This window comes from Mesoplodon densirostris, chromosome 8, assembly GCF_025265405.1.
Source record: "Mesoplodon densirostris isolate mMesDen1 chromosome 8, mMesDen1 primary haplotype, whole genome shotgun sequence".
NCBI lineage: Eukaryota > Metazoa > Chordata > Mammalia > Artiodactyla > Ziphiidae > Mesoplodon > Mesoplodon densirostris.
Window position 1 is genome coordinate 34909252 of NC_082668.1, and position 13473 is coordinate 34922724.

At 42.7% G+C, this 13473-nt stretch overlaps 1 protein-coding gene across 2 annotated transcripts in view; it reads right to left on the minus strand.

Annotated features, from left to right (window-relative positions):
- The window catches only part of CDK15 (cyclin dependent kinase 15), an 88067-nt gene that overhangs the window by 21976 nt on the left and 52618 nt on the right, over positions 1 to 13473 (minus strand). For both annotated transcript variants that reach the window (XM_060106766.1, XM_060106765.1), the window contains exon 10: positions 9449 to 9512. In XM_060106766.1, coding sequence (XP_059962749.1) covers positions 9449 to 9512 — 64 coding nt within the window. The remainder of the gene's footprint in view (positions 1 to 9448; positions 9513 to 13473) is intronic.

Consider the following 13473-nt stretch of genomic DNA (forward strand, 5'->3'; position numbering starts at 1 on the left):
TACCACTTTAAGCAGATGACTTCCAATTTCATATTTCTAGATTAGACCCCTATAATCACAGGCTTGTATTTCTTTTCTTTTTTTTTGCTGCACTGCATAGCTTGTGGAATCTTAGTTCCCCGACCAGGGATTGAACCCGGGCCCTTGGCAGTGAGCGAGGAGAGTCCTAACCATTGGACCGCCAGGGAATTCCCCACAGGCTTGTATTTCTAATTGCTTTTCAGATATCTCCATTTGGTGGTCTCACAGATATCTTCATCTTGAAATGTTCAAACCTTATACTCATTACATTCTCCACAAATCTGTTCCTTCCCCCTTTTATTTCCTGTGCCAGTAAATGGTACTATCATTCTCTCACCCACTGGATTTAGGTTTCTCCTTTGCAAGTCAAATCCAATCAGTTATAACCTCCCCTTGACTCTACCTCCTTCATGCTTTTTAGATTTGCCCCAACATTCTTCATCCATTGCTACTGCTCTAGTTGACACTTCCTATTTATCTTCTAGAATCTAGAGTATTGCCACACTGACTACCACCAATTTAATTCTACATATTGTCTTCCAAGCAATTTTTTCTAAAATTTAAATCCTGCCATATCACTTCCCTGCTAATAATCATCCGATGCCTTCTCTTTGCTTATTAGTCGAGTCCAAATCCTTAGGATGATTACAAATCACTTTCCAATCTGTTCCCCATCTGTCCTTCCAGGTTAATCTCCGACAATGGTCTGCCACAAAGCCAACATTCTAGCTTCCCTGAGCAACTCACCTGCTTGTATATTACCAGGTACACCGGGTTTCCTACTCCTCTGTGTCAAGTTCCTTTGTCTGGCATGTCCTTCCCCCTCTTGCTCACCTGGAGAAAGCCCACTTCATCATGCCTGAAACCGAGCTCATGTCTCTTTCTCCCAAACAGTCCCTAAATTCCCCAGACAAACCACAGCCTTTTTCCAAGTGTTCCTAGAGGTCCCTAGGGGATCCTGCTATAATAATACTTTCCACATTGTAGAATTTATTTGTTTCTCCCTCTAGACTGTATGCCTTGAAGGCAGGTATCAATGTATTATTTATTTTTGAATCTTAGTCTCAGCACCTAGCATTAAATAAATATTTGTTGAATGAATGAAAAATTGATGCTTAGGTGAAAAATAAAAAATGAAATTTACGGGCCTCCCTGGTGGCGCAGTGGTTGAGAGTCCGCCTGCCGATGCAGGGGATACGGGTTCGTGCCCCGGTCCGGGAGGATCCCATATGCTGCGGAGCGGCTGGGCCCGTGAGCCATGGCCGCTGAGCCTGCGCGTCCGGAGCCTGTGCTCCGCAACGGGAGAGGCCACAACAGTGAGAGGCCCGCGTACCGCAAAAAAAAAAAAAAAAAAAAAAAAAAAAAAATGAAATTTACTAAACCTTATTCTTAAGAGGTAAAAGTGACTCAAGAGAGCCCACTTTTTTTTTTTCTTTTTTTTTTGCGGTATGCGGGCCTCTCACTGTAGTGGTCTCTCCCGTTGCGGAGCACAGGCTCTGGTTGCACAGGCTCAGCGGCCACGGCTCATGGGCCCAGCTGCTCCGCGGCATGTGGGATCTTCCGGGACCGGGGCACGAACCCGTGTCCCCTGCATCGGCAGGCGGACTCTCAACCACTGCACCACCAGGGAAGTCCTAGAGAGCCCACTTGTGATTCCCACTCTGTATCTTACAGAGATCGATGATGCCAGGCACAGGCCACTAAGGTGTGGAAGAAGTCTCTGATCTGACCCAGATCCATGATGTTTGCGACCTTAAGGCCATTTTCCTGAACTGGGAAGAAACGTAGCAGGGTTTACCTGAAAAAAATTTCTTTTAACCTGCTTTCCTTCATTTGTAATTTTTCCTAATCTTAACTATTTAAGATTATCCAGTCCCCCTCAATAAAAACTAATAATTGCTACCAAATAAAGATGAGAAAACTAAAAATAAATGTAGAAACTATTAATGAAGATCAAAGTGGGCCATGTATCTAAATGAATTTCACTGCTTGATGTGGGGGATGGGTTAATAAAGGTGTTAATAGTAACTCCCACGAGCTTTTGCCGAGCTCCAGAAGTGGGACAGCAACGCGCCTGATGGTGGTTCATAGACTCGGTGAACATCGTGGCTTCATTACCTGAAGCAGGTGGGGTTGCCTGCTGGAGTCCCAGGGCAGGAGCTCCACTCACATTACACTTCAGAAACATGTCACCAAGCTCACAGATTCTAAAAGCAAGTCTGGGTTAAAGGACATAATCATTTGGGAATGAACTTGGAAAAGTGTTATTGGCTGATGCCAGCCTAGGGCATTGTTTTAGTAACAAATTATATTTGCCCTTGGAAGGTACTGTGGAATTACCTATGAGCACCAACTTGGAGTTCAACAGGCTGGATATTCTGGGTCACCCCATTCTTGGCCAGGTGACCCTGGGCAAGACACATAACTCCCCAAGCCTTAGCTCTCTCGTCTATAAAGTAGGAATGATAACGTTGCCCCTGTTGGATAAAGCTGTTGTGAATCCAAGTAGTATGATGTATGAAAAGTGCCTAATTCATAGTTAGTGCTCGATAAACGACCGTTATTTTACCCAGCAATAAGGTGAAAAATAACTTACATGTACCTTCTTGGCAAAGCAGGCAGAACAAGGATTATTAGTCCAGAAGGTGCTAGAACCTGGAACTAGAACCCAGGTGGCCGTTGATTTCATCTAACAAATATCTATTTACTATTACGTGCCAGTTATGGGGGCAGGTGTAAAATACTAGAAACACTGGAAGTGGTCAGGTTTGCTTTGTAGAAAACCTCAGCACTCTTTCCGCTGTACCATGCTTTGGGTGAAACCAACAATGACAACATGAATACCGTCTGTGATTCAGTGGCCCTTACTGGACACCATTATGTAGATAATGAGGGTTCTCCCAGGGAAGAGGCCTGTGGCCACAGCGTGGGCAGGCATCTCACAGCAGTTTAGGACGGGCAGCAGAAAGGAGCCTTCACCAGAAGGGGCAGCTTTAACAGGCGCTCACACTGACTCAGGGAGGTGTTTGAAAGCTGCAGGTCAGCTCTTAGGGTATGTGAATTCAGGCAGTGTTTAGGCCCAAGCAAGTAAAAACCAAAGTCAGTTCTGGCCTAGGAGGTGTGCCTGACATCTATAAGGAAGCCAAGAACTCTAAGGGAGCTAAACAGGAAGAAACAGACATTGCATCAGCTCTCATACAACTACCGTTGAGTCTGAACCCTGATGAGTCACTGAGCAGCTGAATGAACTTCCACCCTGTATAAAAAAAAAAAAGGATGGGAACTAACTTTTATGGGGCATTGCCTACAAGTTAGGGACTGTGGATGTTAACTATTGTTTTATAATATATACATATATCAAGTCATTATGTTGTCTGCAAAATGAGACAGAGGGACATAACATGGTGAACACAAGGAGAACAGGTTTGCTGTGGACTGACCCATCTCCAACCTAGGAAATCCCTCTGTGTGGAACTGGGAGAAAGCCTCGGTTTCCTCAGGTGTAAAACTGTGCTACTCCAACCGGCATGGACCCTAGCAGACAGTATAAGGATTAGCTATTATGTATGTCCTGTGCCTGGCACACAGCGGACACTTTTTAAATGATAGGATTGCTCCCATTTTGCAGATTAGGGAACTGGGAAAGAAATCACTTCCTCAAGTACCCCCAGAGAGTACAAGGTGGAGTGTGGATCTGCTGCTCCATGAATTGATGCCAATAATGAAAACCTCTCTTATCAGTATCCTTTCCCTTAGTTCAGCCCACTGAGTAACTCACTTGGCTAATAGCTCATTCTATTGTGTGGATGCTGATGCACAGCTTAGATTGTGTTCACAGCAGGCACACAAAGACACGCTCAGAATTCTTTGAGCCCAAAGCGTGGTAGCTCTATGTAATCCCAACATGGACAAGGATCATTTTAGATTTTTAATTATCATCTGTCCTGTAATGATGTCAGATGAAGTGAAGCTCTCACACTGGATTTCAGGTCAAAATAAAACGTTCCCAGGGTAAGGCTAGATTGCTGTATTGTGAGCCTGTCTGATGCCAGTATTCCGCCCCCATTATTTCTTGCTTCCACCTGGTGGTCAAAAGTTGAAAAAGCAGGCGTACTGAAAATAACTAGGTGTCAGCAGGATCCATTTGCCTATCGTTTATAGGACATCTGAATCTGGGTCGCTGCAGGGCTTTTAGTACTGCTTTCCTGCCTTTTGATTTCTACCAAGTTCCTCCAGTGGAAAATCTTTCCATGTGCAGTGTTCTTTCCTGGGGCTGAAAGGACCAAGATAATCCCGGATGCTTCCCTGAAGCTGAGCTCATGTCACAAATCAGGCATGATTTTCAGCAGATATTTCTTTAAAAGTTTGAAGGCCTCTGTGGACTCTATTCCCTCCTCAATGGGAACAGGCATCAAAGAGACAGGAATAAAATGCTTTGCACTCACATCAGGAACTAATTGCCAATTTGGCAAATGCATTGACTAATGTCATGCACTGTTATTTCTAAATCCTCTCCTGTCCTTGACCCCCAGTATCTAGATGTAAACTTGGGACCATTAGTGGAGAAGGATAAAGTCTTCTGGTGCCTCAAATGGAATTGAGAGGGATTTAAACTAGGCGCTTTTGAGTGTGGTGAAATGAACCCAGCAGTACATTAATGCTAGGATTTGAGCTCACACAGCATGAGTGCTTTCAAAAACCGTGTTTAAGGAAGCAAACAGAGCCATGACAGACCCTTTCAGTGGAGCAAAAGGAGTTGGATGAAACAATCAATGACACATTAAAAAACCACAACTGGGCTGCAATCATGTGGGCAGAAAAAAAAGTTTTTCTTTATCACAGGATCTTTGCATCTAATGAGATGGTGCCTGGACAACCTCCAGAGGGGTAAGGCCTCTGTTTACTTTAGCTGAGAAATGTCTAAATATTTAGTTGGTTCTCTTAAAAGCCTTACACCAGTCTGTAGCAAACTGGTCTTTAAGGTATGATCCTATTGGGTCTATATTGCCATCGGGAGAGCTATTTAAAGGGAATTTGGAAAAGTCAGAAGATATTACCGCTGAAGGTGCAAATGTTAACTTCCCCCCCCCTCAAAATTAACTCTTTTTAATGTCCTCCAAATATTTAGTTTAGGACCAATACCTTGCCAGTCAATACTTTCTCTTAATTCATCCTAAATGGTTCTCTGCTTCTTACATACACTTTATTCTTATTGGTTCCAGTTGGGCCGAAGTGCTTGAGGCTAAAAAGGGGAGGGACTCCTGAGCGCATTTTCTTGGGAGAGGGAGGGGAAGCTAAGAGGGTTGAGAGAGCTTTGTAAAAATGTCTATAGGGGTCCATCCTTTAAATTCACACTACTGTCATGTATCAGCAGATTTCAATCAAGACCAATATCCAGTTTGCTCTAAGCTTCTGGGATCCTCTGTGTCACAAACACAGTGCCTCCCAGATATGGCATCAGTTGGGGCTTTAACCTTTTTAGACTTTCTGATAGTAGAATCCCCTCCAGCATGCCTTCTTTATTATTGCTTCCTGTGGACTCTCACTAAGGATCCCCGAACTGCTCCCCTCCCCCGCTGCAGGAGGCCAGCACAGACCCTGTTCCGCCCGTTTGATGAATGTGTCTTGGCTAATTGTGTGCAAGATGGCAGGCCTTTAGCAAGTGTGACCAGTTTATTGTTCAGCCAATCACAGGCGCCTCAGTTAGCATGTGAAAAGGGGGTGTGTTGCCGGGGAGGGTGAGTGTTCTGGCGGCTGAGTCAAAGGAGGAGCGTTTTGGGGGGTCACAGAGCAACACCCACTTCTTTGAGGGGATGTTACTATGCTCTACTAAACCTGTAAACCTCTTACTCAAAGCACTTTTTTTCGCTTCCCTCTTTTTTCAAGGAGATCTTTTTTTCCCATGGTTCAAGCAAGGCAAGACACTGGCTACTCTACAGATGGAGCTCACGTTCCAGGGTTTTTAATATTTCACTTTTATATTTCTGTTAGAGAATGATCCTGCTGAGAGTCTGGGAGTCCGTGCTCGTCAGAACCCCTCACTGACACTTGGATATATTGCTCTGAAAGCTATCCCAGGAGAGAAGATTAAACAAAAAAAAGCCTACTTTTCAAAGCCTACCTCTCAATCTGCCCACATCAAAATAAGACAACTGGCCCTTTGAAGTGGGAGACACAAGAGTTCTCAGCCAGCTTGCTTAAAGCAGGGGGTGGGGCTGGGGGAGATAAGGAAAGAAGGAAGGAAAGAAGGAAGGAAGGAAGGAAGGCAGGGAGGGAGGAAGGAAGGAAGGAAGGGAGGGAGGGAGGGAGGGAGGGAGGAAAGAAAGAAAGAAAGACCAGTGTCTAAAATTATATACCTTTCTTCCCTCACCCAGATTTAATCAGGCACAGGAGTCTGAATTGCTGGCGAGAAAACTTACAGCCCTGCTCATCAGCATCCCAAGAAAACAGGTAACTGGTCAGAGAAACCTGTCCAGCGGGGTCAGCACCAGGTGTTTTTTTTAAAACCTGTACAAACAGAAACCGTGTTGTTCATACATAGTTGAGACAAGACCTGGTAAGGGCAGCGTGGGCACAGATGGCCACTGGAGGTCCTCTAAGTTCTGAGCTCTCCAGCTCCCTCAGAGTTGTTGTGCAGCTGAATTCAAAGTGTGAGGACTCTTAGAGTGAAAAGGAGAGGAATGAAAATCTCATCAAGAATGGCTTTAACAGTTCTCCTCTGTGACATTCTACCGGCTCCCATCCCCTCTTCTGGTCCCTTAATCACTGGAGCTCAAGTCCCTGGAAGCAGCAGCAACAGCTCAGAGAAGGGGGTGGGTGGGAGGCGGCCTGAAGGAACTTCTTAATTCATATAAGGGGATGTTCCTGGAACACGAATGTGGGTGACTGTTTTAAAACATAGTCCTTGTAATTGAGTTATCAGTAGTACTGACCCCATGCCCAAGATATGCTGGACTTTTAAGATTTACAAGTAAAAGTTGAGACATCTTGGCTGTGACTAAGGTTACAATGCCCTTCCCTTCGTAAGCCTAGCCTGGCCCACAGCTATACACTGCCCAAGCCCGTGGAAGTGGGGCTCACAAGTGAGCACCCCCCCCCCATAAGGAGAGCTGGTGAAAGAGTGTGGATGAATGAATACAAACCCAACCTCTTAGAGATCCATGAATGTGCCGAATTCATCTATGCAGACCCAGCACGTTACACAGTGCCTGGCAGATAGTAGGTGCTCAGAAATTTTTGACTTATTTGAATTAAATTGAATCCTTACTAGAAAAACAATGCAAAGTATGAACCCTATTGATGTTGGGCCTGGAGAATTCTCTTCATAAATAAAAAATTGCATATTACTTTGAAATGACAGCAAAATAAAAAATGCAACATATTTCTCGATGTTTTATTGGAACCCAGTTATCTTATTTAGTACAGAATCTGGCAGGGAAGCATTTTGGACAAGTTTCTATCATTATTGTTCTCATCAAGGATCACTGTTTATTTCCTGAATCAACCTGAAACCCAAACATTTCAAGTTTGGGGAAACAGCATATGCTCACCATGGCAGCTTTGTATTGAGATCATTCAAATTCTTTTCTACAACCCATCTGTGACCCTAAACTTCTGCTTGCATCCATGTTAGGAAGCTGAGGGGTCCCATTTCACTCAGAGAGTGAAAGGGAAAAGGCGTTATTCCAATCCCTGCAGCGAGAGGGTGGCATTTTGCTCAAGTAGTAAACTCAAGCAAAATCATTAGAAATGATAAACTATTTGGAAATCCGAACATCATTTAGCAATGCATACAGGTCATTCACAAAGCAGCTGAAATGACTTTACAGTCGGTCTTTAGCTGGTGTAGGTTTTCCACAGTCCTGGTCAGTTCAAGGTGCCTGAACTGTATGTATAGCTGTTTGAGCAAAACTATTAGATGCTGGAGAGAAAAGTAAAAAAATTCCCATCCTCCTATGTCTTTTGTTTTCCTTTTTTTTTTTTTTTTTTTTTTTTTTTGCGGTACGCGGGCCTCTCACTGCTGTGGCCTCTCCTGTTGTGGAGCACAGGCTCCGGACACGCAGGCTCAGCGGCCATGGCTCACGGGCCCAGCCGCTCCGCGGCATGTGGGATCTTCCCGGACCGGGGCACGAACCCGTGTCCCCAGCATCGGCAGGCAGACCCTCAACCACTGTGCCACCAGGGAAGCCCATGTTTTCCATTTTAATTGTCTTTGAAATCTCCTTACAATTTCTTGCTCTCATAAAACCCTTCCAGGATAACCTCATACCAAAGTTAGTAACGACAACAATTTGGGGAGATTCCATTTTTAGTTACGGGACAATGGAATAATATAGAGACTGGAAAATCAGACTTGGGCCACATTCTCCCTAATTTGTACATATTTATACCTCCCCTTTAATCCTTCCTGCAAGAGTCCAGCTCTGGTATGTTCATTACTTGCTTCTCAACCTCTGATATGGCCCTTCATCCTATAGCTCATTGCTTGCCTCCTCTCTTCTGTCTCAACATCCTTAAAGTGACAACTGGGTAATCTGACCTCTCTGGCATGTCCTTGGGACCATTTCTCAAAGACATCCCCCATGGCAACACTTCCACCCCCAGGAGCCAGTATTGGAGGACAAAATGTGTGACAGAAAATGACCAAGTGTTAGGTTTAGAGACAATGGATGAACTCTGATACAATCTAGAGACATGTTACCTGGCTTGTCCTAGGCCCATTGAGCCTCTACTTCCCCACTATTGTATTAGCTTTCTTTTTATACTTTATGAGATACAATAACCTAGCAAATAAACTCAATGATAGTCACTGGGCTCAAAAATGAGACCATCTTTTGAGTTGTCCTTTTAAGCCATTGGGTATTTGGATAATGGTTGTGGAATCCACAGTAACAGTCATTCCAGATTGTTATTCAGCTTGTTACTTATGTTTTACAGAGTTGGAGAACTGATCTAACCTCAACTATTTCAATGATGTCCTCCTCGTAAAAAGATTAGTCAAGGAATATGAGTCTAAAGATCTGTCTAGGGCTTCCCTGGTGGCGCAGTGGTTGAGAGTCCTCCTCTTAAAAAGATTAGTCAAGGAATATGAGTCTAAAGATCTGTCTAGGGCTTCCCTGGTGGCGCAGTGGTTGAGAGTCCGCCTGCCAATGCAGGGGACATGGGTTCGTGCCCCGGTCCGGGAAGATCCCACATGTCGCGGAGCGGCTAGGCCCGTGAGCCATGGCCACTGAGCCTGCGCGTCCGGAGCCTGTGCCCCGCAATGGGAGAGGGCACAACAGTGAGAGGCCCGCATACCGCAAAAAACAAAAAAATCTGTCTAGAGCTATCTACACTGTTAACAATTAAAGAGGGACACCCTGTTTGTGTGGTCAGTGCTCTCACACTGCTAATTCTCAGAGCTTTCGGAAGCTCAAGCCAATATTACCTGGATTGTAGTTAGGTAGCTTGGAAACTCCAGGCCAGCTATCCTCTGTAGGGACTCCCAGCACCTATATAAAGCCAAAGAAAGACAAAGAAAGATGAGGGGGCGATAAGGTGGATGGAGCAGGTATGGAGACATGAAGGACACATCAGGGAGGAAGAAGGAAGAAATGAATGTATGTCACATTATGCCAGCTGATGTGTAAGAGAAAGAAACTTTAGTGTTTCCAACATTTGCAGTTTCGTGGGCAAAACTGCAGTGTATTTCTACGGTCCTATGTGTCAACATGACTGGGCTAAATGATGCCCAAGATAGCTGGTAAAACATTATGTCTGGGGTGTCTGTGAGGGTGTTTCTGGAAGAGATTAGTATTTGAATCGGTAGACTGGATAAAGAGATTGGCCCTCACCAATGTGGGAGGCATCATCCAATTGATAGAGGACCTGAATAGAACAAAAAGGTGGAGGAAGGGCAAATTTTCTCTCTTTCTTCTTGAGCTGGGACATTGTCTTCTCTTGCCGTTGGACGTTGGAGCTCCTAGTTCTCTGGCCTTCAGATTCTGGGACTTAAACCAGTGGTCCCCTTAGACTGAATTATACCACCAGCTTTCCTGGTTCTCCAGCTTGCAAAGGACATATCTCAGCCTCCATGAAATCACATGAGCCAATTCCCATAATGAATCACAAGAGATACACACACACACACACACACACACAAATACATACATATCTCCTATTGGTGCTGTTTCTCTGGAGAACTCTGACTAATACAGATCATATAACCTTGCTTAAAGTCATATTCTCATCCCAAAATATCTACAGACATACCTCGGAGATATTATGGGTTTGGTACTACAATAAAGCTAATATTGTAGTAAAGTGAGTCACACAAATTTTCGGTTTCCTGATGCATATAAAAGTCATGTTTACACTATACTATGGTCTATTAAGTGTGTAACAGAGCAATGCACATCCCTTAATTTAAAAAACCAATGTACATACCTTAATTTAAAAATGTTTCCTCACTAAAAATTGCTAACCATCATCTGACAGCGCAGGGTTGCCACAAACCTTCAATGTGTTAAAAAAAAAAAAGAAAAAAAGCATGTCTGCAAAGTGCTATAAAATGAAGCACAATAAAACGAGGTATGTCTGCTGTACTGCATGATCACCATACATTAGGATGCTGCATTGGGAGTTAGGAATATAAAAAGACAGGAGTGGTAAAGTGTCCCTTTGCCTTACATCAGATGACTGTATTTATATATATATGTCTCAACAGGAGACACTTGACAATTTAAATTATGCCTCAGCATGGGCATTCAGCTGTTCCCCGATGTGCTCAAATTAAAAAGGATTCAGATTACTGACCTTTAAGCAGTGGAATGTTGGCTAAAAATGATCCCAAACCTAACTCTAGTCTTTTCTACCAAATTCATCTCATCTGCTTGTTTTCTCTATGGCCCAGCAGCTTGGAACATGGTATTTGGTTTTTAACTGGTGGATAGTGATATTAACACCATCACTTGAAAAAGAGCCCACTTGTACTTTGGATTACCAAACTGAAGCTTTAGTTTTTAATTACTATAAAAAGTCTTTGGGAGTATAAAGACAAACACTTCAGATTTTAGATGGTGCTGTTACTGTGAGTTCCCTTGTAGGCAAAATCTTACCGTTCTTTTAAGACAATCATAAAAGCCCAATGTCAGTTATATCTAGGAGCCAGAATAATATTGTTTTGTGAAATATTAATAAAACACTAGTAGTTTTCATACACCACTACAATATAATTCTTCTTAGAAGCATATCTCAGTACAAGTCTTTATAGAAGCACCTCTCATAGAAAAAGCCTAGTGAATCCATTTGTAAAATGCTGGATACAGATGCTGGCCCAATTGTTATGGCAGGAAGTCAATTGCCCAACAATGACTGATAATAATCAATGAGGAATCCAGTAGGCTCTTAATATTTACCAGCTTGCTGACTAGGACTCTAGCCGAGAAGTACACGTTGTGGTGCCTGTTAAGCTTGTCCTCAAACAAAAGACACTGAAGCGCCATTTTCCCTCACATAATAAAAAAATTAAGCCACCCAGTAGAAGCTTCTTTCTTTGATCCATTCCCTAAACAAACTGAAAAGCCACTGAGAGGATTACAGGCTTTTCCTAGCAGCCACCCTGAGCTGGAGGAAACACTAAGAATCCTGGAATCCATTTTGAAAAACCAACTGGACTAATTCTTCTTTTGTGGGAGAGAGCCAGAGGATGGGAAGCTAATTCTTCTTTGTTAGCCTACCATGTTATGTATTTGCACAGATGTGCATGTAAAGAAGTGGGTGGGATGATTCACACGTACCCCTACATCTTCTGTTGCCTGGCAAAGCACAATGAAAGAAAGTAAAGATAATGAAGAGAAAGCGATAAAGGAAATAAATAACGACCATATCCATATTTTCACTAAGGTGAAAGTTACCAGAATTGTTGGTTACTTTGTATTATTGTGTAATTAAAGCCAACAAAATGGGTACCAACAATTTTGGAATATTGTGCTAAAAGCTTTAAGCCTGAGATTTTGAAAGTTCAAACAAAAATTCAATATCCTTTATTTGGAAATTTGATGCTCAGTTTTTATTTGAAAGTTATTGAATTCGTTTTCACTTGAGAAAATTACTCAATCTCCGCTTCACTGACTGGGAAACTGAAAACCAAAAATTGTTGATTTACTCCCTCCCTGAAGGCTCTTAAAAGGCAGCTAGTGAGTGCTGTGTTTGAAACCACAGTGGGCTGCAAGGGCTGTTTTCTGCCTTTGTTGGAATGGAAACTGAAGGCATTTTGATTAATGGCTTTAAAGTCTGCATCATTTATTTTATTCTGATTTTAGAACTACATCTGGTATTATTTGCTAAAAATACTTATTGAAAGAATTAGATTTCTAAAAAATTGATTAAAAATCGATGACAGCCATTCAGATATAAACACACACACACATACACGGAGGCGTTTCAGAAAGATGGTAAAATAAAAATTCAGGACTTATTATTATGTCTTTATTCCTAAGTGTGAGATCTCAGAATAAATGTAAAGAAAAGTTGTGATTAGAGGTTGGGAGATGTAGACTAGACCATTACTTTCAAAGAAGCAATTCCTACATCAAGTATCATAGAACCCGAAATAGACCACCTTTAGTAAAACACAACTCAGGAGCCATTTGTAATGTTTGAATTTCCAAGCTGCTTGGGATGTAGTAGTGTAAGAGATAACACACTGTTGAATGTGGTTCTCTCTTTGTCCTCAGAGCATGGAACTACAGATGTGGTAACAAAACTGTGGCCTCTACCTGCTTGGACAGAACCAGGGGGGAAAAGAGATGTAATGAATCTGACCTCTTGGTGCCCATAAAGGAGAACTAAGCAATATGGAACTATCTCCTGATAAGCACAGATTGAAAATCAACAATGAGCTATACAAGTCAATAAACCTGAGGAATAACCACGGGGCTTGTGGGGAGGGGACAATAAACAGAGAAGAATATTATGATTAAAAATGATAGAAGCTACAATATTCTCTTAACACTTTGTTCAAAGAGGTCACAAGTTCATGGAGTCAGAAAATCAAATATACTTTAAGATGCTAGAGACCCAGGGAGATAAATTATGAGACTTGAGTTACCACCTAACCTGAAGTTAGGGCTGGGTTCAGAACTCATGTCTACTAACACCAAGCCAGTGTTATTTCTAATGTGTTTACTTGTTTTATATTTGTAATGAGTTGTCATAAATGTCAAAATAAAGTCCTTCTGATTTATTGCAGTGTGATAAGAATAATGGTAGACGTGAACATGGCTTCCTGGGCGGGACCTGTTGGACCCATTTGTTAAGACACATTTGTTTTGGCTGCATCACTCATGTTTTGGTACTTTATGTCCAGATACAAGTCCAAAATTTTCACTTACTGAATTACCTAAAACATCTTCAGATGGCCAGTGTCAGCCACCAAGACCAGTCCCAGAAACTTGAACCAATAGCTAGAGA